This window comes from Rosa chinensis, chromosome 5 (genome assembly GCF_002994745.2).
Source record: "Rosa chinensis cultivar Old Blush chromosome 5, RchiOBHm-V2, whole genome shotgun sequence".
In the NCBI taxonomy this organism is placed as follows: Eukaryota; Viridiplantae; Streptophyta; class Magnoliopsida; order Rosales; family Rosaceae; genus Rosa; species Rosa chinensis.
The window spans coordinates 8,821,131-8,843,867 of NC_037092.1; the positions used below are offsets into that span (position 1 = coordinate 8,821,131).

The 22,737-nt window shown below is 37.2% G+C and overlaps 4 protein-coding genes across 8 annotated transcripts; 3 read left to right on the top strand and 1 right to left on the bottom strand.

Moving 5' to 3' along the window:
• Positions 1-1,732: 1,732 nt before the first annotated feature.
• LOC112165430 lies at positions 1,733-8,223 on the top strand. Of its 2 annotated transcripts, none has more exons than XM_024301931.2 (10): positions 1,733-2,169; positions 2,647-2,690; positions 2,867-2,978; positions 3,094-3,220; positions 3,588-4,168; positions 4,511-4,781; positions 4,862-5,135; positions 5,712-5,870; positions 6,804-7,262; positions 7,684-8,223. In XM_024301931.2, the coding sequence occupies exons 1-10, from the start codon at positions 1,983-1,985 to the stop codon at positions 7,972-7,974; spliced, it is 2,505 nt and encodes an 834-aa protein (XP_024157699.1). In that variant the 5' UTR covers positions 1,733-1,982; the 3' UTR covers positions 7,975-8,223. The 2 variants fall into 2 exon arrangements, with proteins under 2 accessions (XP_024157699.1, XP_024157698.1); XM_024301930.2 differs by having other exon boundaries at positions 1,734-2,169; positions 5,709-5,870.
• Positions 8,224-9,196: 973 nt separating this feature from the next.
• On the top strand, positions 9,197-14,237 carry LOC112165431. Of its 3 annotated transcripts, none has more exons than XM_024301932.2 (8): positions 9,197-9,476; positions 10,123-10,782; positions 11,551-11,739; positions 11,864-11,955; positions 12,381-12,440; positions 12,546-12,615; positions 13,330-13,533; positions 13,633-14,237. In XM_024301932.2, the coding sequence occupies exons 2-8, from the start codon at positions 10,123-10,125 to the stop codon at positions 14,017-14,019; spliced, it is 1,662 nt and encodes a 553-aa protein (XP_024157700.1). In that variant the 5' UTR covers positions 9,197-9,476; the 3' UTR covers positions 14,020-14,237. The 3 variants fall into 3 exon arrangements, with proteins under 3 accessions (XP_024157700.1, XP_024157701.1, XP_040362061.1); XM_024301933.2 differs by lacking the exon at positions 9,197-9,476 and adding an exon at positions 9,531-9,641; XM_040506127.1 differs by lacking the exon at positions 9,197-9,476 and adding an exon at positions 9,680-10,064 and having other exon boundaries at positions 10,096-10,782.
• A 142-nt stretch (positions 14,238-14,379) lies between these two features.
• LOC112165432 (coatomer subunit zeta-1) lies at positions 14,380-17,275 on the bottom strand. 2 transcript variants are annotated; one of them, XM_024301935.2, is made up of 6 exons: positions 17,123-17,275; positions 15,979-16,138; positions 15,673-15,820; positions 15,514-15,591; positions 14,894-14,978; positions 14,380-14,743 (listed from the first exon to the last, which is right to left on the bottom strand). In XM_024301935.2, the coding sequence occupies exons 1-6, from the start codon at positions 17,123-17,125 to the stop codon at positions 14,684-14,686; spliced, it is 534 nt and encodes a 177-aa protein (XP_024157703.1). In that variant the 5' UTR covers positions 17,126-17,275; the 3' UTR covers positions 14,380-14,683. The 2 variants fall into 2 exon arrangements, with proteins under 2 accessions (XP_024157703.1, XP_024157702.1); XM_024301934.1 differs by lacking the exon at positions 17,123-17,275 and adding an exon at positions 16,818-16,856.
• A 15-nt stretch (positions 17,276-17,290) lies between these two features.
• Positions 17,291-20,354, top strand: LOC112165433 (pterin-4-alpha-carbinolamine dehydratase 2, mitochondrial). The gene is made up of 7 exons (XM_024301936.2): positions 17,291-17,391; positions 17,469-17,515; positions 17,991-18,088; positions 18,947-19,032; positions 19,104-19,227; positions 19,346-19,414; positions 19,968-20,354. Exons 1-7 carry the CDS (start codon positions 17,359-17,361, stop codon positions 20,054-20,056), a joined length of 546 nt encoding a protein of 181 aa, XP_024157704.1. The 5' UTR covers positions 17,291-17,358; the 3' UTR covers positions 20,057-20,354.
• The last annotated feature ends 2,383 nt before the right edge of the window (positions 20,355-22,737 follow it).

Below are 22,737 nucleotides of genomic sequence, written 5' to 3' on the forward strand. Positions count from 1 at the left end.
TGCTGCCTTTATTTTTGGAATATAGTAATGATGACTATTGGAGTTAGGGTTATGGCCAATTTTGGTTTAGAAGTTTGCTAATGTGACCATTACGGATGCTTTCTTTTCAATATAATTTCATTAGGGTTTGTTTTGCTACTGGGGGGAGGAGGAGGATGATAAATAGAACGGTGAAAAGTGAAAATAACGAGTATTAAAGTTGATTCTCAAATTCTATATTTTATTGTGTAATGGTGATCTTGCCTTTGATGTAGAGATATATTTACTTTTTACATATTGTATTTCTCGACGATTATATTGTGTTACTTTTGTACTATGATGATTTTTGTTTGATTCATATCGAAGTCATTGAACAAGTTATTATAAAAAGTGAATGATTCAAGTGCTCTTTATGTGGTGATACTAGCTACAATTTGGTTCCAAGAGCATATTCAAGCTCAAAACTACGGATAATTGGGACTCTCCTTGACGTTAGTAATGTTGGTGTATCGTGCCTAAACAATAACTTATTACTTTTATGGGTGGATCCTTCTACAATTCTTGTAACATTGGGATTTTGGTTATGTTGTAATGATAATAGTAGCACCACTGGGTGTATTGTGGACAATGGTACCATCCTAATGACCAATATATTTTGAACCTAGCTCACTTTTGTTGGTTAATGATGCTTCACAAGACTTAGCTCTCTCCACTATAATTAATGCTATCTCGATGCTGAGTCTCTTATACGTTTTGAGCGTGACCCCACTACCTTGTAAGACTCAGCTCTCTCCACTATGGTTAATGCTACCTCAGCAATAAGAGTGTATTGCGCGTTTTGAGCATGAATCACTTTTTTCCATTCGTTTGATTGTAATTAATGCTACTCTAGTGCTGAATCTCTTACATTGAGAAAACTTTTGTCATGTTTCAGAGTATAAGATGCTTATTTGGTTGAGCATCTTATAGCCATGTGTAAAAACTAAAAACTTTCGTAAATAAAAGCTAAAAAAATAAAGTAAGAATTAAAAAATACAAAACTGTCTAGGCGTCTAGGTGCTAGTTCCCTTGCCACCGCCCTACTAGCGTCTAGCGATTTTTCAAACTTTGTTTTTTTATTAAGTGTAACAATTTACGAGAAAAAATTTACCTTGCACTATATAATTTTCACCAATACGTGTTACCTAACTCACTTTTGTCGGTTAATGCTACTTCCCAAGACTCAACTCTCTCCACTATAATCAATGTTACCCCGGTCTCGAGTCTCTTTTACGTTTTGATCGTGACTCAACTTTTGTCGATTAGTGCCCCCTCGTAAAACTCAGCTCTCTCCACTATAGTTAATGCTACCCCAGTGATGATAGACTCTTCCACGTTTTGGGCCTGACTCACTTGCGTCCATTCTTTCGATCGTAATTTAATTCCACTCCACTGTTGAGTTTCTTTTATCGAGAGAAACTCTTGTCATGTTTCGGAGTATAAAGATGCTCGACCGAGGATGCTCCTCGTCTCTTAACCGCTCCATCTATTTTTTCATTCAACATAACGGTCCACGAGAGGAAAAAAAAAATTACCTTACACAACAAAATACTTACCAAAAAATATAGAAAACTCTTGACAAAATTGGGAAAACAGATGCCTAATCACACAAGGTTTTAACATTTAAGTAAAAGAAATTAAAAATTAAAAACAGCCGCGGGTGGTTTCAATTTTTGCGAAAACCGAAACAATAAAAAAGAATTGGCAGTCGCAGAGGAGTTGCAAAGCAAAAGGAGAGAGAGAGAGAGAGAGAGAAGAAAGCGAGGGTTTTCGGAAGCAAAGAGCAAAAAGAGAGAGAAGAGAGTTTGGGGGATATTTATCTTCTTCTTCTTCGTCTCCGTCTTCTTTTTTTTTGTCCGCGGCGGAACCCCAGAGAGAAAAACCTAAACCAGAGAGCCGTATCGGCGGACTCGTCAGATCTGACGGAGGAGGGGCTTATTTTTCTTTTCCGCGGCGGAGAGAGAATGAGCGGGAGAGGCGGCGGCAATGGGAAGGGCAATACTGGAATATCGGGAATACCAGCTGGGTCCCGGAAGATGGTTCAGAGCTTGAAAGAGATAGTCAATAACTGCACTGAGCAGGAGATCTATGCTATGCTTAAAGACTGTAACATGGACCCTAATGAAGCCGTTAATCGTCTCCTAGCTCAAGGTCCAAACTTTCTTTCTCCAGTTTGTTTTTCGAGTTTTGGGTTTTGTGGTTTTAGGTTTTTGCTATTCTCGGTCAGCTGTGAAAGTTTGTTTTACCGTTAATCTGCTCTGTCATATTTTCATTGACATTTTCATACTATTTGAGGTTTATGTTTGCTTTGCAAGATTGGATTTTTGGTTTTACGTTTTGCCCAATTTGAAAAACTTATTAATCCAATGCTAATAGCAGGAGTAATGCCCAATTCGAGGAAACTTATTAATCCAATGCTAATAGCAGGAGTAATGGAAGTATTGAACTTGTTAAACCTTTATGTATAGCATATTTTTTTATGTTATTGAAGTTGGAGAAATCTCAGTTGAAATATGATCTGCTGTCCGCAGTTTGCTTTCTTGTGTGTTGTGTTTTAGATGTCTCAGAGCCTGTATGAACATGTTTTGCTGAAATTTATGTCTAATCTAAAGCTTATTGCTTCTGTAGATCCTTTCCATGAAGTGAAGAGCAAACGAGAGAAGAAAAAGGAGGTGCGTGCCTTTTGAAAGTGTTTAAACTTATGCAATTTGCATCGTTTGAAGTGATCATTGTCATTTACCTCCCAGCAGTGCTGTCTTCATGGTTTGATATTATAATGTATGAAAATAGAGCTGTCATGGTCTTCGTATCCTTTTCTCACCTCTATCTATCTCTCATTTTGCTGCAGAGTAAGGAGCCAACGGATTCTAGGTCTCGTGGTGCTAATATTTCAAATCATGGTGGTAGAGGTGGTGATCGTTATGCTGCACGTGGCGGATCAAACCACTTTAGCACAAATGGTATGTGGCCATGACAATTTAATGGATGATACTTTCTTTTAAGAGTTTGAAAAATTCATGTGAAGCCTTGATAAACCGAGTATCAACTCATCTATTCTTTTACTTTTTCCCTCAGAGTCTGGTTCTTTGCATGGTAGACCTGCGTACAGAAAGGAAAATGGAACACCTGCCTATGCAGGTTCTTCCTCTTCTGCAGCTGGCACAACTGGATATAACTTGAGCCGACGACCTCCATCCTACAGGTTATAACTTTAAATTATCAAACTGATGGCATTTCGAACTTGCGTGTGCTACATTTGCACTGGAAGTTACTAAAATAAGCCTTTCCTTTGTCTTGAGTTTTGATAAGTAAATCATACAGATGGTCAGATGCTGTTAATCTTTAACTTGTTATGGCATTTCAATTCTCTAATTAAGCTTTTTCTGTGTCTCGAGTGTTGATATGTAAATCACAGGTGATCTGTTAACTTGTAACTTGTTACGACTCAATTCTATAGTTTGTGAATTTTTTTTTGTTACTTTCATTGTTCTTGGATATGCATTGGAATCATGGGTATGTGCATTCTCAATAGCATCTATGTGCTCATTTATGTGTTATATGTGTTGCAGTGATCCAGTGGCAGCTGAAAATAAAATTATGTCAGTAGGTGATGACGGAATATCTTCATCCTCACAGCCTTCCTCTGGATATCAGTCTGCATGGGGAGGGGTGCCAGGTCAAGTTTCAATGGCTGACATTGTTAAGAAGGGTAGGCCGCAAGCCAAGGCACCCCCAACTTATAGTGTCAATCATCATGATACAGGGGCACCTCCTGCAGCAGGATACAATTCGAATTCATCGCAGACTGAGCCCTTGGCTGATGAGTGGCCCTTGATTGAGCATCCTCCAGGTGTTAGCATGTCCTCCATTTTAGGGGCACCTGCAAATTCTGAGCTCTATGCTAATTCATCTAGCGTGCCCTTGGATAAAGCTAATCAACATATAAAATCCCAACTAGATGAGGTTGAGACGGAAGATGATGGTTCTGTCGAGGTCGAGGCACTGAATACAAGCCATGATGGACCTACTTCTGTTTCCGGTAGAAATGTGCAAGAAGATAACTCGGCAACTGCATCTGCTTTTGATAATAGCTTGTATGAGGATATCAATTCCTACCATCCAGAGAGACATGACCTTGAGGATAATGAAGGTAAATATGATGCTTTGTTTTTAGTCAACCCTGTCTCTTTATTCCCAAACCATATTATTTCTATATGAGTGTTAATTATAGAATGGTAAAATTGAACTTTTAAGGGCTTTTTAACCATTGCTTTTTGAATATATATGGCTAGGTGATTGTATAAGATGAATAGCACAAGCATTGAATATTTTGAGATGAATTATTTAGGAGGTCTATTCTAGTGGGAAATTCAGTTGTAACATTGCTGCGAAGCTAGTATTTTTGAATCAGGATGGTTCGATATAGACGTTAATCAATTTGTCCTCTGAATGCTTATTCTGTGTTTTTTTTTTCTTGCCTTTTTCTTTTCAGCTGAGCATGATGCTTCATCAATGGCTGCAAACTTGCAGCAGCTTGACTTACAGAAGGATGATAGGGGAGCACCACCTGAAGACGAGAACCCTCCCCCTGTAGTGATTCCAAATCACCTACAACTTCATACTCCAGACTGCTTGCACTTGAGCTTTGGAAGTTTCCGGTCCGGCCCTGAGCCTGATCTTTCGAGCTCCCATCCAGTGAAAAGTGACTTGGAAGAGACATCTGTAGCAGTAGATGTTTCTGCAGTCGGGCACTCAGATGCTAGGTATGTCCTATAGAGAGTATTGCCTGTGGTTTTAGAAGTTGGTTGTTTAACATCATTTGAAGAAATATGTTTTCGTGCAGAAATCCCGACTACTATGGAGATGAGCATCTCATAAATACCTCTGATGGAAGTTTGGTTCATAGAACTGGGGCCAGTGCTGGAGATTATGATTCTCCTTCAGTGTCACAACCAGAGGTCTTAAAACAGGAAACCCCTGAAGCTGGTCAGGGCATTCAATATACTTTTCCTTCTGCACCTGGATTTGCATATGACAGCTCCCAACAATTGAATATGGCATTTTCTCACCCACAGAGCTCACAAGTACAAAACAATGCTCCCTTTTCAAGTGTGATGGTAATTGATAAACTATGACGTTTATTTATTTATTTAGAATCGTCAGTAGTTTTAGAAATTGAGTCAACCTCACATGATCAGTTCTTGGCCAAACAATATACTGTGTTGGAGATGTCAAATTCTTAGTCTTTTAGATTAACTGCAACACTAGATTTGTAACGGTTCCTGCCTTCTTGGTTTTATGACGACACTAATTGCTACTGCTAGAAAATGTATTTTCGGGGCATGTGCACTTTAATCACAGAAGTGGATTAGAAGTTAGGGAATCAAATGGTGCATGCATGGTGCTGTTGAGGTTTGTGAAAGAAATACCAAAAGACACATTGTTTGTTAAATCTGCAGTGAAAAAGCTAAACTGGGAAAATATAGGGATCATGCAGCTTATCCTTTATTTTCTTTATACTTTCAGTTGTATTTGGTTCATTTGGTATGCGCATTTGTCATGTAGTGATGCAGGAGTAGGTGGAAAAGGAGTTTTTTGATATGCGAGTTTTCCTTTGAATACTCCATGTTTAGGTGGATTAGGAGTTTTATTAATCTAGTTGAATCTCACTTTGCGTATTCTCTTTTCAGCAGGGATATACGAATTCGTTGCCTAGCACTCTATTGGCTTCAAATGCTCAGAATGTAAGGGAGGATCTTCCATACTCACCTTTCCCTGTGACACAATCTATGCCTACAAAGTATAGCAATGTGCCTTCTTCCATCAGCGGTCCCACCATGTCCATGCCAGAGGTGACTTCCCTTTTATTGTATATGCTATTGTTTGTTTGGTACATTGAAACCAATATTTTTTCAAGAAAAAGTTTTTATACTCCAGATGCAAGTTACTATTGTGCAATGAAAAAGTTAATATGAATCACTTTTAATCGAGATCCTTACGGCTCAATGTAAATTCTTTTGTCAAAGTACGTCAAGTTTGCTGAATCTATGTGGTATTTTTTGTTCTTAGATGAAGGCTTATATTGGGTGTAACCAGATCCTGTTTGTGATTGAATTAATTTAAATAAATTTGGTTATATGATTTGGTTAAAGATAGGTCTAGGAAATATTTATATTCAATCCCTTCTCCTTACCTCTCTTGTTGGATTGCATTTCATGTGTGATTTGAAGTCAATACCTTCTGCATTTGTTATGATTGTAACTTATATGTGACATGTAGTCATTTGTGTTTTATGTGTTTTTTGCACATGTGCTAATATTATGGAAGATATCTGTTTTCAAACTTCGCCAATGCATGGTAAATCTGGATAATGAAAATGTTCATTTCTGGCCGATGCATTTACATGTGTTCCTTTCTGCTGCTAGTTCAGAGAATTAGTTCAGTTGGATAATATTGTTGTCAATAGAATCAGATTAGACAAAATATCATGAAGAATTGTAGATTATAGTAGGAAACCAGGAATAGGATAATTTTTTATTATCATTAATTTTAATCTTGCTGACATGCCTATTTATCTCAGTTGAAGTATTTTCTGGAAGATGATATTTATACCATGAACTTGTTGATGACAATAAGTTGAAATAGTAAATGTCAGAGAATTGACTGCCTGAATAGAACATAGTTTAATATATTAAACAAACAAAAAACTAAACAAGTAAAACAGTTCATAATTATGACACATTAGAGATCTAATTTTTCTTCCAATTATTTTTTTGTAAATGCAGGCTTTGAGAGCAGGTGGTATCTCTTCTGCTCAACCTACTCAACAGACCCTACCTGGTGCTGGTGTCGCGACTGGACCTGCTCTTCCACAACAGCTGTTGCACCCTTACTCTCAACCTAGTCTTCCTTTGGGACATTTTTCCAACATGATTGGTTATCCTTTCTTGCCTCAGAGCTACACATATATGCCATCAGCATTCCAGCAAGCTTTTGCTGGTAACAGCACATACCATCAGTCGCTGGCTGCAGTTCTCCCACAGTATAAAAATAGTGTTTCTGTCAGCAGTTTGCCCCAGTCTGCTAATATTCCCTCTGGTTATGGGTTTGGTAGTTCAAGTAACATTCCTGGAGGAAACTTTCCTCTGAATCCACCGTCGGCACCTACTGGTACAACAATTGGTTATGATGATGTTATAAGCTCTCAGTACAAGGACAGTAACCATTTGATGTCACTTCAGCAGGTAATTTTGTTTTACCCATCTCTGTAAGTTCACATTAGTGCTAGGCTTTTGTTCTTTTAAACACCTTCTAAACCACTCGGTTATAAGTCCCTTTTTGTTCCCCCCCCCCCATACACACATTCCTGGTCATCAGGTGACCAGTGAATGCTTGGTCGTCCTTGGTTGGATATAATCCAATGCTGGAAAAGAAACCAGATAAACTATAGAAAAGTCAGATAACCAGACTCCTTTACTTTCAAAAATCTCATTTAACAGAAAAACACCATTGGAATAGATCCAACGATTAGCGACCAAGTATTCTGTCACATGGTTGACCAGAAGAATGATTATGTATCCACACGTTATTTTTATTTGTCGTATTCTTTTATTGCCCCATTCTTATGTTTTATTGTAAATGTTAATTTTTATGCCCTCTTCTCAGAATGACAACTCAGGCATGTGGGTTCACGGACCTGGTTCCCGAGCAATGCCCGCTGTTCCAGCCAGCAATTATTACAGCTTCCAGGGGCAGAATCAACAGCATGCTGGTTTCCGGCAAACCCAGCAACCGTCGCAGCAATTTGCTGGAGCTCTAAACTACCCGAACTTCTATCATTCTCAGACAGGGATGTCCCTCGATCATCAACAGCAAAGTTCAAGGGACGCATCCCTGGGTGGCTCACAGGGACAACCTTCTAAGCAGTCTCAACAATTATGGCAAAACAGCTACTAATCTCCGGTCACCTCCAGGTTTTTCAGGGTCTCATACTGAGTTTGAAAGTGGCCAATCAGAGGCATTAGGCCTCTTAATAATCATCATGTATCATTATTTGGTCATAATTGAGACCTGGACTGGCTGCTGCCCTGTGCCACTGAGGTTGTATTCTAGATATTTATTTTTCCTGTCATGCTTAACGTAGGAACAGTGTGCTAATTTGGATTAGTGAAGTACTATACTATCCCCTGTTTCGTTTCTCTTTCATCGCCTTTCTTATAGTGAAATTATGTTTTTCTTTGAATACAAGTCCAAGTCTGGATCATTAGTTCTCAATGAGGTGACACTTTGCTCTCATTTTGTCCATGCATTCCTCCAAACATAGAAACAAGGGTTGTAGTGGCAATATAAAAATGGATGTTGCTGAGACCTCACTATTTGCATCTGGGTTGAAGGGAAAAAAAGAGTTGCTAAGAAGCTTCTGCTGCCCAAAACATGACGCTGTTTGGTTTTCTTTGGTAGGTTGTGACATATCCGTTGCCATTCATGCCTAAATTCTCACTTGTTGTCTTCATAAAGCCTGTACATACTCCTCACATGTGCTGGAGTAAGGAATTCCTCTCATGTCCATACTTTGTCATCCTTCACACTTTGTGAAAACTAACTTTCCGACGCAAAATGTGGTTAAGAAATTTACAAGCGGTTTAAAAAAATGCGTCATTCTGTATGTTGTAATGCAAGGGCGCAATTTGGCTTTTGAAAACTCACATAGAAAAATGATGCACCTTTCTCGTGGTTAAGCTTTTCTGAAAAAAATGAATACAACTATCACATTTCTACTAGAAATTATTCTATGCACTGATGGTGTAAGTGACTCAATACTTATTAGATGATCTCAATGCTTAATATTTATAATCAATTTTTTTTTTAATAACTGAAAATTGTATATGATGTAATTTAACCATCCATTCATGTTTAGTGCAAATGCACGTTGGTGCTCTGAATCCTCTCTCAACCTCTACCGACATTTTTTTTTCTTCAGAGAAGGCCTCCCTTGAAAAGTTGAATGAATCATCTCTCAACGTCTGCCGAATTTTTATTCGTTTAAATCTCCTACTTTTTATCCACGAATATTCATTGCTAAAAATCTCCAGTTCGAAAAATCATCGTCGACATAACTCCCACAAAAAAGTAGAATAAACAAGTAACATCTTTGATACAGGAACAACCATCCACCAAAAAAAAAAAAAAAATGTGGACGCTTTTGCAAACAAAATTGTTATGGGTGAAAGTGATTCCATAAGAAAACAGCACATAAAATCTCTGTGTCCCAGAAACTCGAAACAGTGTCTATAATCTTTACCAAACAAGAACCTCCCACAGTGCTCCGCAAATCCCAATCAGGTAGTTGCAGCTTCCTACGCTTTAAAGCCATACAACTTGAAGCATTGTGTCAGTGGAGAAAGGCCTTCACTTTATATGGGCAGTTTCTTTCAGAATCACTCTACCTTCTTTCCGCGGTAACCTCCCTCCCTCCTCTCTTTACACTTGTAATCTTGATTCTTCATTCATTCACTCATTCATTCTAGAACGCATCACAAACCCTTTCCTTTTGCTTTTTTTTTTCTTGAGAATACCTTTCTTCTCATCAAGTTCATCATTTCATTTTTCATCTGAGTTTTAAGGTAGACAATCAGACATAACCTTTTCTTTTCTGGGTTCTTTAGCTTTTCTTGATTATGGGTAAAGTTTAGCTTTTTTATGAATTGTTAATATGTGAAATGGTAAGAAATGAAGGTGAACTGCTTTGCTTCAAGTTTGCATTGTGGGTTAAGTTTCTGATACCAAGAACTGGCAAGTTAGAATTTTTATCATCAATGGTGTGCTAAATGCCTATATTTCGGCTTAGTCGATATCTCTGAAGTAATAATACAGGCATGTTTTCAATCTGATGATTTCACACACTGCATTTTTGGGCTTTGATCCGTAATTTCAGCTTACCTCTGTCTCTGATCATCAATTTCAGCATCTTGGTTTCTTTTGCTGAGGGAAATAGAAATTGTTTTTTGTCAGTAACATTCTGCCTGAGGTCTTGAGAGTAGTAGCTGGTTTGTTAACTGGTCTTGGGAGTAGTAACTGGTTTGTTAACTGTATGTGTATGTGTAGATGGAAAACAGCAACAAGAGTAACACAGGTGACAACATTTCTCATCCCGGTAGCAATAAGCCAAAGAAACCAGATGGCCATAAGAATGGTTATAGTAAAGATGTCATGCCTGGAAGTGAACTTTGGACAGACGGGCTTATCTGTGCTTTTGAGTTCATTCGAGGCCGAAAGAAACCAAGTGGTTTGAAATCTGGCTCAACAATCCTAAGCAGACAATATACAGATGTTGGTGACCATGAGAAGCTGCGGGTTCCTTCTAAAGGATTTCAAGAGTCTTCTTCCCCAATACATGATAGGAACAAGTCCCTAAGTGGTGATTACAAATACAGCCCAGCTCATGATGGTGAAAGAGTGGGTGATCATTGGGTGCCAATTGGGTGGGCTAGAATTTCAGAAATCGTCCCAACTGTGCAACCTGATGCCAGTTGGGATTCTCAACAGTTTGGGATTGATAATGAAGATGACTTCACTGTTGCAGACTTAGCAGCTCCATATTGGGAGCGTCCAGTGGGGCCTGTTTGGTGGTGCCATGTCTCTGCAGGTCACCCCTCAGTTGATGATTGGCTCCGTAATGCCCAGTGGCTACATCCTGCCGTCAGTTTAGCTTTAAGAGATGAAAGTCGACTGATTAGTGACAGGATGAAACACCTTTTATATGAGGTAAAGTGCATCTTACATATATGGAATTGCTATTTACTTGGAAGAATTAGTTTTTAAGCCTCTTGTAATAAAAAAGTAGACCTGGGATTGAATTGCCGTAACTGCAGATGGTGGCTTGTAGGATTGTGCACCCCTATTGTGATTTGTGACGTATGGCCATTGCATATAGAAAGTTTTATACTTAGAAACTACCAATAATTTTATGAACTGTTAGGATCATCTTACACTTGAAATTTAGCTTTCTAAGCCAATAAATGAATTCCTTGTGGCGATTGTTAATGTGGTGGGTTGGGTGAAAGCCTGAGAGGGTCTTAACTCCTCACCATTAGATCTTACACTTGAAATTTAGCTTTCTAAGCCAATAAATGAATTCCTTGTGGCGATTGTTAATGTGGTGGGTTGGGTGAAAGCCTGAGAGGGTCTTAACTCCTCACCATTAGACTGCTAGGAGAGGCAATAAGCTCTGTACTGAAAATATGCACAAAACATCTCTCTTCTTTGGTCTTCTCCTCTTCTCTTTTGTCCCCTTATCATGATTCATGACATCAGGGAAAGTAGACCTTTAGTTGGTATATCTTTGAGGTTTATATATGTTGCTTAATACTTGTGAATCCTGCAAGTGGATCCACAGAGGTGAAGTGTAACAAAATTGAGCCCTCTCATAAATGAGCTATATTTATCATTCTTGAGAATGAATTTGGCTTTCACTTAAACTTGTGTGAGCTTTTGTTTCCTTGTTTATTGATCATGCTTTGTACTTCTATTCAGGTCCCAGTTAGAGTTTCTGGGGGGTTGTTATTTGAGCTCTTGGGACAGTCAGTTGGTAATCCATTTGTTGACGAGGATGATATACCCATTGTACTTCGTTCCTGGCAAGCACAAAACTTCCTTGTTACTGCTTTGCATGTGAAAGGGCCTGTATCAAGTATAAATGTGTTGGGCATCACAGAAGTTCAGGTTGTGCTTAATAAATTTCCCTTCAATGGCCTTGATTTTGGACTGAGTTATGATTTATTGTTCTTGCAACTTAATAACTTATTGTAATGCCATACTTATTCCATTTTTTCTTTGCTCTGATTAGGAACTTCTTTCGACTGGAGGCTATAATGTACCAAGAACAGTGCATGAAGTCATAGCACATCTAATTAGCCGCCTTACTCGATGGGATGATAGGTAGTGTTGATATTTATTGATTGTATATGGTTCAGCTTATGATACTACTTTAAAAATGCTACATCAATTATTTGTCTAGGCTCATGCATGCTAGCTTTTGTGTTCCAATATACAGTGAATCATGTGAAATGCTTTCTTCTCTTTTCCCCTTTTCAATGTATGCATTCAAAAATGATGCATTGGGTTTTAAATGGTATGTGTGCAAATGCTCCCCATGCACACAAAGACACAATTACAGTTCAGTTTATGCAATATGTAAAAGCAGACGCTTTAATTATTTATGCTATTGATTTGGACATTTTAATATCGTCTTTCAGCAGGGGTGGTTAGTTTGTTTAACATGAAAGTTGGTTCATTTATCTCAGAATGGATTTTAGACTCCCAATTTTCTAATTTCCTTCCATGCGATGTGTTGGTTGTTTCAGGCTATTCCGCAAGTCCATATTTGGTGCCGCAGATGAGATTGAATTGAAGTTTATGAACAGGTTCTTCCTTAGATACAAGTCCTCATAAAATGATACTATCTCATTAAGTAATAAGTAGATACTACTTGGTCTATGACTAATAAATGTTCTTTCCTCAATGAATAGGAGAAACCATGAAGATATGAATCTCTTTAGCATAATTCTCAACCAAGAAATCAGAAAGTTATCGAGACAGGTATGTTACATCTCTTTGCTAGTAAAGCACTAAATATGAGAAATAGCCTCTGCACATCAACTGACATTGCTTTAAAATATAGTAATAACTAAAGACAATTCGGGCCAACTCTATTCTGCTCGTATGTCCTTCTCACAAAACAATGCAAGTGGGATTAGTGAAAGTGATAAAGAAGCCTTCACACCTTTATTTTTATTTTTTAATAAATTTTTTTTTTTGTTGAAATAAAGAAACCTTTGAACTTTTAAATCAACTCCTAGTAAGAATAAGACTTCTATGAGTTTTTGGAATCTTAGTGATATAGTGATGACTAAATCCTGCTTTCCTTTTACTGCCGATGCTGAGTCATTAGGAAATGAGCATGATTTCTAAGGTTAACTGTTACATGATTTCTGATTCACACATAAGACCTACAGTAAATGTTTAGAGTCTGAGAATATATTTGGATGCCATTGATTCCAACCTACTTGGACTATGGTTTTACCCATATACTCTGTTCATGTCTACATTTTGGACAAACTAACCTTTAGCAACTATATGTTATGTTGTGTCTCTATTTATTAGTGACCTCTTTTCCCTTGACTGTTGAAGTGGAAAAACTGAGTCCCAGTGATATTTATGTTAAGAACAGTCACTAATCACTTTTTGTTTGACTGTCCTTCAAAGTTAAAACATCAACAAAATTGATTGATTTCCCGGAAATCCCCTTTGCAGGTCATCAGAGTAAAGTGGTCACTTCATGCAAGAGAGGAGATTTTGTTTGAGCTTCTTGAACATTTGAGAGGAAATACTACAAGAAGCTTGTTGGAGAAAATAAGAAAGAGCACAAGAGAAATGATTGAGGAGCAAGAAGCAGTTCGTGGCCGCTTATTTACAATTCAGGATGTGATGCAGAGCACTGTTCGTGCATGGTTGCAGGTCTGTGTACACAAACAATAACGTGAAATATATTGGAACTTTATTGATTTCTAATTAGTATTAACTGTTGATTTCATCCTCTCTTCAATGTTAATCCAGGACAGAAGCCTAAGAGTGACACATAATCTTGCTGTTTTTGGCGGCTGTGGCCTTGTACTTTCCATCATCACTGGGCTTTTTGGAATCAATGTTGATGGAATGCCTGGAGCAAACAATGCACCATATGCATTCGGCGTATTTTCAGCCGTTCTCTTCTTTATTGGAATCGTGCTAATTCTACTTGGGTTGCTTTACCTTGGGTTGAAACAGCCTATTGCTGAAGAACAAGTTGAAGTTAGAAAGATGGAGCTTCAGGAGTTGGTTCAGATGTTTCAGCACGAGGCAGAGACTCATGCCCTGGTTCGTAAAAATGTGGCTCGGAATAATTTACCCCCAACACTGGGAGATGCATTTGCACGTAACGCAAATTATATCCTCATTGAGTAGGTTACAATGTCAGAAGTACATTTTGCACCAAGCTCTCGTCTTGATAACTTCTAGTTGGAAGGAAATACTGCAGGTCTTTCATTATTGTTGTTGGGCAGATTGAGAATGGTTCCTAGTGATACGGTAACAAAATAGATAATCGAAATCTGGCATGTTCTTGAATAGTTGTATTTGTAAGTTTGAATTTAATCTAGATTTCAGATATCACTTTTCTGTTATATCTAACTTCTAACCCTATCCAAAATAACTTTTATGAATAATGGATTTTAGATTTGAAATGCCTACCAACATGAGGTTAAACGAAGATGTTGTGCTTTCCCAGTGACTACAATACAATTGGATGTGTGGAACCAACGTAACTTGGCATTAAACATCTCGTAATGGTTCCCATATATTGATAGAAACATTCTCAAGTACCCATGTCATTCAACTCAGCAAAACATGCAACTCAGTATCTCAAATCCATAACTTGAATTCTGAACCTTTTACCCCAATTGTTCTGATGCCTAAATCATTCGAGTTCTATAAGAGGAGATGAATTCAGCAGGAAGTGATAAATTCTGACAGTACGCAATTTTAGCAAATGCGATACTATAAGCCAGTACACCTAATGGATAAGAAAATATTAGACTAATGTTCTTTCCAGGCTTCTCCTTTCATCCACTCACTTAAGAAGAGATCTTGCAAAATGTTCACGTGCAGTAGCAAGTGCTTGGCCTATTGTCTGCAAATAAAACAAGATATATAAATCGATATACAATATGGTTAGTATAGTCTAGTTGTTAACTAGATTTGCTTTTCATGTCTGATTTAGACTTATGAAAGATATTGTCACGGGGATAGGAAAGGCATGCAAGAAGAGAAATTGATATACCTGCTCAGATAAAGGAGCTCCAGAATCAATACTATGACTCGCAACCTTACTTGCTATAACATTTGAATCGGTCTCAAGAACAATGCTGTGCAAAAAAGAACATGTTAAGTCCAGGTAGCAATAATTACCCTCTCCTGTATAGTGGGGTATGATTTGAAAAAGAAATATGAGCACAACGAAAGGTAAACCACAAAAAGTAACCAAGCTTAGGCAAGAAAATACACTGATAAATACCTTTCCACCAAAAACACACTACCAAGGATACATGCAAAAGTGAGATCTCAAAAATATAGCAACCACAGAAAACATGGCAATCAACAAATTCTTCAACTAGTGGGATTCCCCTGATATTCAAATCTCCCATTTCAGCATGAACTAAAAAACAGCCACAGATGAACCCCCTGCCTACCAAACAGTACAGCCAATACCCACAACTATACCCCAGCTAGTAGACTGGGAACAGCAATCTCAAATTGAGATGCAATACATCCTAACATGCACTACGCATCATATCATGCAAAATCTTCAGTTCTACTAGTAAAAATGCTGAGCTGAACCCTGGAAATTTAAATACCTGAATAACACTAACAATGTTTATTCACATGAAGGTTATAACTCACCCGCCATCAACAATTTCATCAAGGCATAGTAGAATGAGGTCCAAATTCTCAAGTGCCTCCTTTTTGTCCACATTGCCTCTGGACAAAAGCAAGCCAAAATGATTATCAAAATCTGACTACTTTTTAGTATTGTCTACACACAGAGGATGTGAGAACAACCTGAGGAGAATTCCAACTGCATCAAAAAATCCCTGAAGAACTGTGGCTAAAATGAGCTCATTTTCATTATCACCCCCGGTAACAAAAAAGTGAAGATCTTGAACAAACTTGTAAACTACTATGCTGTTCTCAAACATTGCTATCTCAGCTGCACTCGAAGAAGCAGGAAGTTAATATGAAAGTGTCAAGAATTAAAGATTCAAAACAATAGAATACCTCATGCAAAGGAGTAGAAATTCACAAGAGTTGAATGAATTTGACGATACTCATATAACATAAAACATAAATAATTAAAGCACAAATTACCTTCTGTCCGCGCATTTGTCTTTTGAGTTTTAGTGAAAACAGTTTTCTCAAAAGCTTCTTTTGCACTATTCGTTGGCCAGTCCTCTGAATAATACTTGACAGCTATACGTTTTCCTTCAGAATCTAGGAGGAGGATGTTCTTTATGGTAGGGCATGACTCCTACAAATAACATCCAATGACGAGTTCAGAGAGTGCCTAAGGCTTGAAACATAATAAGATCAATGCAGCAACTTATTTTAGCTGCACCAATACTAGAAGATACACCCTAGCAACGTCCAATTAGGGTCAGATATCTTACTGATTCATGCTTATGAGGGGCACGTAATTGTGTATCGCACCTCCAAAAGTGTAAAAGTTTACATTAGCTGATTCTTTAACACATTACTTTTCAAAGTCACAAGTCAGTTATTTCTTCCAAGTTACGTAAAATGTGATTCACACCACCACCTACAATAGACCGAAACACCAAGTCCAACAATGCTTCCACCAAGACCAGCCAAACAAGCAACAGAATTGGCCTAAAATTACCAGACATGACTTCTAGCCTAGGTTATGTATAGGAAATAGAGATGTTTCCACATCTAACATTGCGACTGCACAAATTTTTCGGATCCTATTAGAAACTCAACTGGAATCAGTTTATTAAGTACACTGTGTTCTTCGTTCCCATAACACCCTCAATCAGACAAAAACAAACAAACACCAAAACCATGCCAACCACAGTCGGCAATGCCAGCTCAATTCCACATAAACATGTCAAATTCGACCCCTTTTTTTTTAACCCTAAATTACACTGCATCATTCTATTTCTCAGCATCAATTAATTACAAAAACAAACAATTAAAGCTTGTGAATTTATCATCAATTTCTTAGTTTCCAGATCAACAATGCATGCACACACAAATTTATCTCCAACAATTCGTATACCAATTACGTCGTCGTTTCAAGATCTGCAAGATCCGGCTCGAACGAACTCGGATCCGAGTCCGATTTCTTCAATCCCAAACAGATCAAGAAACTCACACAAACGTGGCACCAAGCCATAAACCCTAGAAATTACTCGATCAAATCAAATTTATATATAATATAAAGAAAGAGAGAGAGAAAAAGAGTGAGTGAGTGAGAGAGAAAAACTAAACTAACCATTTTGTTCGGAGAAACAGTTTTCTCTGAGAAACGAAGAAGACGAAGCGAAAATTTATGGTTCCATGACACGTATAAATACCTTCCCCGATTCACAAAACCCACCACTAAACTTTTCGTTATTACGAAAGGACCCCAAAAGTTCAGTTATTTATATTTATGACCACAATTTTTTTGTTAAATGCGACACATTTGCCCTCCTCCGTTTGTAACCGCTACACATCAGCCCCATATTCATGAATCGGATGTTACAGCTTCCATTTCCAAAGGTGCCCTCTTTCTCTCTCTCTCTGGAATTATTGGTGTGGTTGAATTTGGCTGTGAAATTTGAATATGTTTTTCTCAGGTGGCAGTAGTATCAGTGTTTCAGAACCTGTTTGGAGCTCATGGACGGTACTTTCCTGCATGCCCTTTATTTGGTTTTGGACTTTTTATATCTGGGCCTTGATGTTTAGCTTTTGGGTTCAGCTAATGTTTAATCGGACTGGAAAAAAAAAATGATCTTTGGATTTTTGTTTTTTGTGTGGGATCAGTGTGGTTCTTTTCCATTCTGATCAATGTGAATATGAAGACTAGAGAGAGAAAAAAAAGGAATATTGGGTTTTATTTTGTTTCTTCTCCATTCTGATCAATGTGTCTTGTACTATTGGTGTGTTCAATCCAACCCATGTAATGGACTGCCTTCAATTTTATGGGGAAAGAATCTGTTTTCGTTTTCGTTTCGTTCTGTTTTTGTTTTTGTTCAATTTAATGGCTGTGCTGTCTGTGCAGTGTGCATCCACTTTTCTTCTTTTAAAATGTGGGTTATTGTGATTTAGTACTTCCCTTCTTGAGTTTGTGAGAATGAATTCTGTACTTAAAAATACAGTTCCAGTAGCCGAGTTTATGAGATACTTCAGAACAATGTGAGGGTGTCATCCAGTAGAAACTCAGTTTCTGGATTTAGAACTTTTTGCACTGGCCAAGGTGCGTGTGGACCTTTCATTCAATTCACCATTTTTTATTTGATAATGAGATGCAACTCGGAACTTCAATTTATATACCAAAAATTTCCCATGACTTTGATATAATACTCTGAAAGCCATTTTCATGTCATTGTTTCATACACATTCGTTCATGAATTTTAGATTCCTGTAAAAGTATTGCGTGGAAAGACTAATAATTCTACTGTGCAATCCCTAGTCCACGAGATGGAAAACTTATTAAGGTCCCATTTTGAGCAACTTTGTGATCTATTAGTTTGTCATAGTTTATTACCTTGGCTAGTCTAAATCTTCCAATACCTGTTTTGACAACTTTAAGATATGCTTAATCAAGACCTTCATGATCAAAGTTTAAAAAATTACTCCCTGTACTACTTTGGCAGTTAGGAGTACACATGTCTCCTACTGGTGGGTAATGTCACTTATTGGTATACCATTTTAGCAATCTGTACTTTTCTCTCTGATAGTTAGTTAAAGAATAGATGCAATGAATGTGTCATAGTTAAAGAATAGATGCAATGAATGTGTCATAGTTTGTAGATTGCAATTGGGATATGCTTCTAAGTTGTTTTTCCCCCCTCTTCTTTCTTATGGCTTGAATCTCTGTTTTTTCTTTCTCTGCTCCTTAATAAACTTTTCTGGTGTCTAATATATAGAGGCTCTTTTTCATTATAAGGAAGGAACATACTAATTGGTTTTGCAGACTTTATCTGTGGGCCCTCTTATCTAATATCCAACTGGTTGTTGATGCTTAATATCAAATTTTGTTAATACTAGCATTGTGATACTTCATTGTTAGTAAATTTTATTTCTTTATCTGACGGTTTTCCGGCTGCATTAGATTTGTCAACAAAGAAGTGTGTGCCGTGCACCTCAAAGGATATGCGACCTATGACTGAAGAATCAGCAAGTAATTTACTCCCAAAGGTTTGTGGTTCACCGTGTATTGATCACCTACAGTATATGTGTTTCCTCTCTAAGGTATGTATTTGGTTCAGGTGGATGGATGGAATATGGTGAATGAAAGTGGTTTGTTGAAACTGAAAAAGTCATGGAGAGTTAAATCCTTCACAAAAGGATTGGAAATGTTTAAGCTCATAGCTGATGTTGCAGAAGCAGAAGGTATCTTAAGCCTCTTTTCTGATTTTTAGCTCCCTGCATATATATATAGGATGATTTAAGTTGAAATATTTTAGAACATAACTAATTTAGATTAGCAACAATAATGTGTTTGCTGCAGGTCATCATCCCGACCTTCATCTTGTTGGATGGAACAATGTGACCATTGAGATCTGGACACATGCAGTTGGTAAGGGCATCCTATGAATGAAGTAATGTTGTGTATTTACTTATCTTATATTGTACATTAGATTCTCTCTGGGGGTGGAGGTTTTCATGTTCTTCGTTTTGGTGATCACTTCTATATTATTAATTTTAAATCTCCTTGTACCTGCAATGTCATGGGGGAAAGATTGTATTCAACCAATATTTTGACAATTCTTGCTATACCTAGGAAAAGATTCATATTATTCCAAAAAAAAAGGAAAAGATTCATGTAGCACAATGATGCTCTACTTAATGTGGCTACTTGACTCAAATTTGTCTGAGTTTAGACCTGATTCTGGACCAATAAGTTTGTTTGATTTATGGCTTATAGAGAGACTAGTATGCTTGAATTTTTCAGTGGTGTTAGAATTCTTCCTGTATAAATCTGACCAGCCAAATACTGAATTTACCATATTTTGCACCAATTTAAAAAATTTGCCAGCTAGAGAATCAACTTACAAGACCTTCTTCAAAACCAATTTTGTGTGTTACATTTACTGCAAATGATAATAGTCTATATTATTTGCATTTTGCAGGTGGATTGACTGAGAATGATTTCATACTGGCTGCTAAAATCAATGCACTTGATATGCAAAACCTGATGAGGCGGAAAGCTACTGATTGAGCAGCCGGGAAAGCATACCTATGGAACGGTCGGAATTTTCACACTTGTTCCTGAAAAGAAATTAACGTGTTTGTCTTTTGTTGGTATTTTGGTGTAAAATCAAGCGTCTGTGGATTTACTTAGTTCAACAAAAATTTCTTGTTAGTGTCTGAACTCTGAAGATACATGAAGTGGCTGTTTCTTTTATGTTTAAAGATCTTCAAAGCTCAATGAAATATATGTCTGGCATCATATTTGGGATGGAGTTTTCTTTTCTGAATATAGAACTCATAGACAGATCTATGGAGATATTAGACCACGCTTTGACAATCCTTAATTTTGTTAGTATATTTTCTTTTCAGTTAACTTAATTGGTTAATTTTGAAGATTTACAAGTTCATGTCTCAAAATTAGAATGAGATTGGCGAGCCTTCCTAACTAGGGAGTTTCTTCCTCAACTTCCTGCTTTGCTTTTTCCTCCCAGCTGTATATGCATGGTCTTCACTTTATCAACACACTTGAGCTACTTCGTGTAAAATTCCAAACATAAATTTTCCTTTCTGCAGATTACATAATAAATCTTACAAGCACAGTCATGAGGCCAACAAAAGGCCATTTTACATAGTCACGGCTTATTCTGAATTTACGCCCTGCTCATAATCCCATGTAATATAGTTCTTTATAACATTCCACAGTTTCTTACATCACTAATGAAGTAATAAGAAGCTAAAAGTTTACAGCCATTTCAGAAGATGTCGGTATAATCTGCTTCATTGGTTAATAAGGTACTCCATCTTCTTAAGTGTATGGGATTGGAAACCAAGCACAATCCTAATTTAGGATTGAAAACTGATATCAGTCCTAATACAGGACTGAAGACCTGAAGAAGAATTCCAGCATACCAGCAATCCTAGTAATCATAAAAACAATGCAGTGGACCATCAGACAAGATACTCTATCATATCTGAAGCACCAGAACAGACTGAAGCCTCAAGCAATTCTGCACTATGCTCACAAGCGTGCCAATGTCCATCCTTATGCTACAAGCCAAGACAAATCTGAAGCAAATACATCAAAATGAAAATCTTGTCTCCCATACCTTGTTTGGCATCTCTATGCTTTTAGTAGTTTAAATATGTGTTCGTAATCAAGCAAATTCCATTTCTCTTCACTTCTGCGTACGCAGTTCTTTATCAGCTAAACGCAGTAAAAATTTGACAGCAATACCTGCTAAGGCAACGAAAACCAATCACAAAGTATTCGGACCGGAAGTTGCTACAAATGTAAGAATCACTGTGGGATTACACAGTCAGACAAAGAAAGAACTTTCTCTCCCAATTCTCTCCTTGTTCAAGTACACTTAACTAGTTCCAAGTCTATCTTCAAAATCTTCCTTTTCTTAAAAAAAAAAAGGAACTGACCAATCATACACAGCTATTTGGATGATCAAATAAGTCCATTTCACAGTAACTGAGATAATCTAGCGTATGATGCATATATGATCAAAAACTGATGGTTACAATGCTATACTACTATGGCATATAGTACTGTAAAATTGAAATGCATACCATGTCTGGAAGTTTTATTGGATCTTACATTGTCCGTTACATTTGAGTCCTAGAAGGCAAATCTGAAGTTCCTATATCGAGTAGGATCCGATAAAACTTACACAGACATGGTGTAGCAGCTATATTTCTCTTGTTTGGACTTGGTCGTTAGTTACTTGTGATTGATATTGGTGTGACTAGGGCTGCCCCTTGCTTTGGTAATTACCAAATCGGTCGATGGATGTTTTAGGTTTGGTAAACTGACTTTTTAGTTACCGAGACTGATAAAATTGAAATCGAAAATTAAACGAAAAAGTTGGTTTGGTTTCGGTATTTACCAAATCTATTGATTATCTGAATATTAGTTTTATATACTATGGTTTTCAATACACATAAAATACATGCACTATAATACTATATGTAGTAATATTCAAACTATTATGAAAATTTTTATGTTTATTTTTTAATATATATAGTATGAAGATCTACTATTATCTAAATATTAGCTTTATATACTATGTTGTTCAATCAAAATGGTCTGAGTCTGGTTTAGTATCTAGAGATTGGTTCAATTGTTCTATGGGATTGTGGGTTCTATTGCAGAGAACCTGGTATCTATAAATTTATAAAAACAATATGTTATCAACTTATGATTAGGGCTGTCAATGGGTCGTGTCGGGTTGGGTTCGTGTCGGGTCAAGGTATTTGTCGTGTCGCAAGATATAAACCCAAACCCAACCCATTTAATAATCGTGTCAAAAATTTAAACCCAAACCCAACCTATTTATTAAACGGGTCACCCGTTTCCAACCCGCTTAACCCATTTAATAAATAGGTCGTGTTTTGTTACATAAAATGACTCATTTAAACATTAACAATGGGACCCATTTAACTAAAAAAATATATAAATTGATTAAATTCACTAAAAACTCCACAAGACGAAAAATATAAATAATTATATATAATTTATAAATAATTAAATCCAATAATTAAAAAGCGAAATATTTCAAATTGTCTAATCCTATGATCAAATACTCCAAACGTCCAAAATTTCAAGAAGAAACATAGCACAATCGGGTTATACGGGTTCACTTCGTGTTGGCGGGTTGACCCGTGGCCGACCCATTTATTAAATGGGTCATGGCGGGTTGACCC

Coding starts and splice junctions, on each gene's coding strand:
- LOC112165430 (XM_024301930.2), top strand. CDS start 1,983: ATGAGCGGGAGAGGCGGCGGCAATGGGAAGGGCAATACTGGAATATCG. Junction 2,691..2,866: donor AACGAGAGAAGAAAAAGGAG/GTGCGTGCCTTT, acceptor ATTTTGCTGCAG/AGTAAGGAGCCAACGGATTC. Junction 4,169..4,510: donor TGACCTTGAGGATAATGAAG/GTAAATATGATG, acceptor TTTTCTTTTCAG/CTGAGCATGATGCTTCATCA.
- LOC112165431 (XM_024301932.2), top strand. CDS start 10,123: ATGGAAAACAGCAACAAGAGTAACACAGGTGACAACATTTCTCATCCC. Junction 11,956..12,380: donor CTTACTCGATGGGATGATAG/GTAGTGTTGATA, acceptor TGGTTGTTTCAG/GCTATTCCGCAAGTCCATAT. Junction 13,534..13,632: donor CTGTTCGTGCATGGTTGCAG/GTCTGTGTACAC, acceptor ATGTTAATCCAG/GACAGAAGCCTAAGAGTGAC.
- LOC112165432 (XM_024301934.1), bottom strand. CDS start 16,841: ATGATAAATTCACAAGCTTTAATT. Junction 15,821..15,978: donor GACAAATGCGCGGACAGAAG/GTAATTTGTGCT, acceptor CTTCGAGTGCAG/CTGAGATAGCAATGTTTGAG. Junction 15,592..15,672: donor GCAGTTGGAATTCTCCTCAG/GTTGTTCTCACA, acceptor GCTTTTGTCCAG/AGGCAATGTGGACAAAAAGG.
- LOC112165433 (XM_024301936.2), top strand. CDS start 17,359: ATGAATCGGATGTTACAGCTTCCATTTCCAAAG. Junction 17,516..17,990: donor CTGTTTGGAGCTCATGGACG/GTACTTTCCTGC, acceptor TTAAAAATACAG/TTCCAGTAGCCGAGTTTATG. Junction 19,033..19,103: donor CAAGTAATTTACTCCCAAAG/GTTTGTGGTTCA, acceptor TATTTGGTTCAG/GTGGATGGATGGAATATGGT.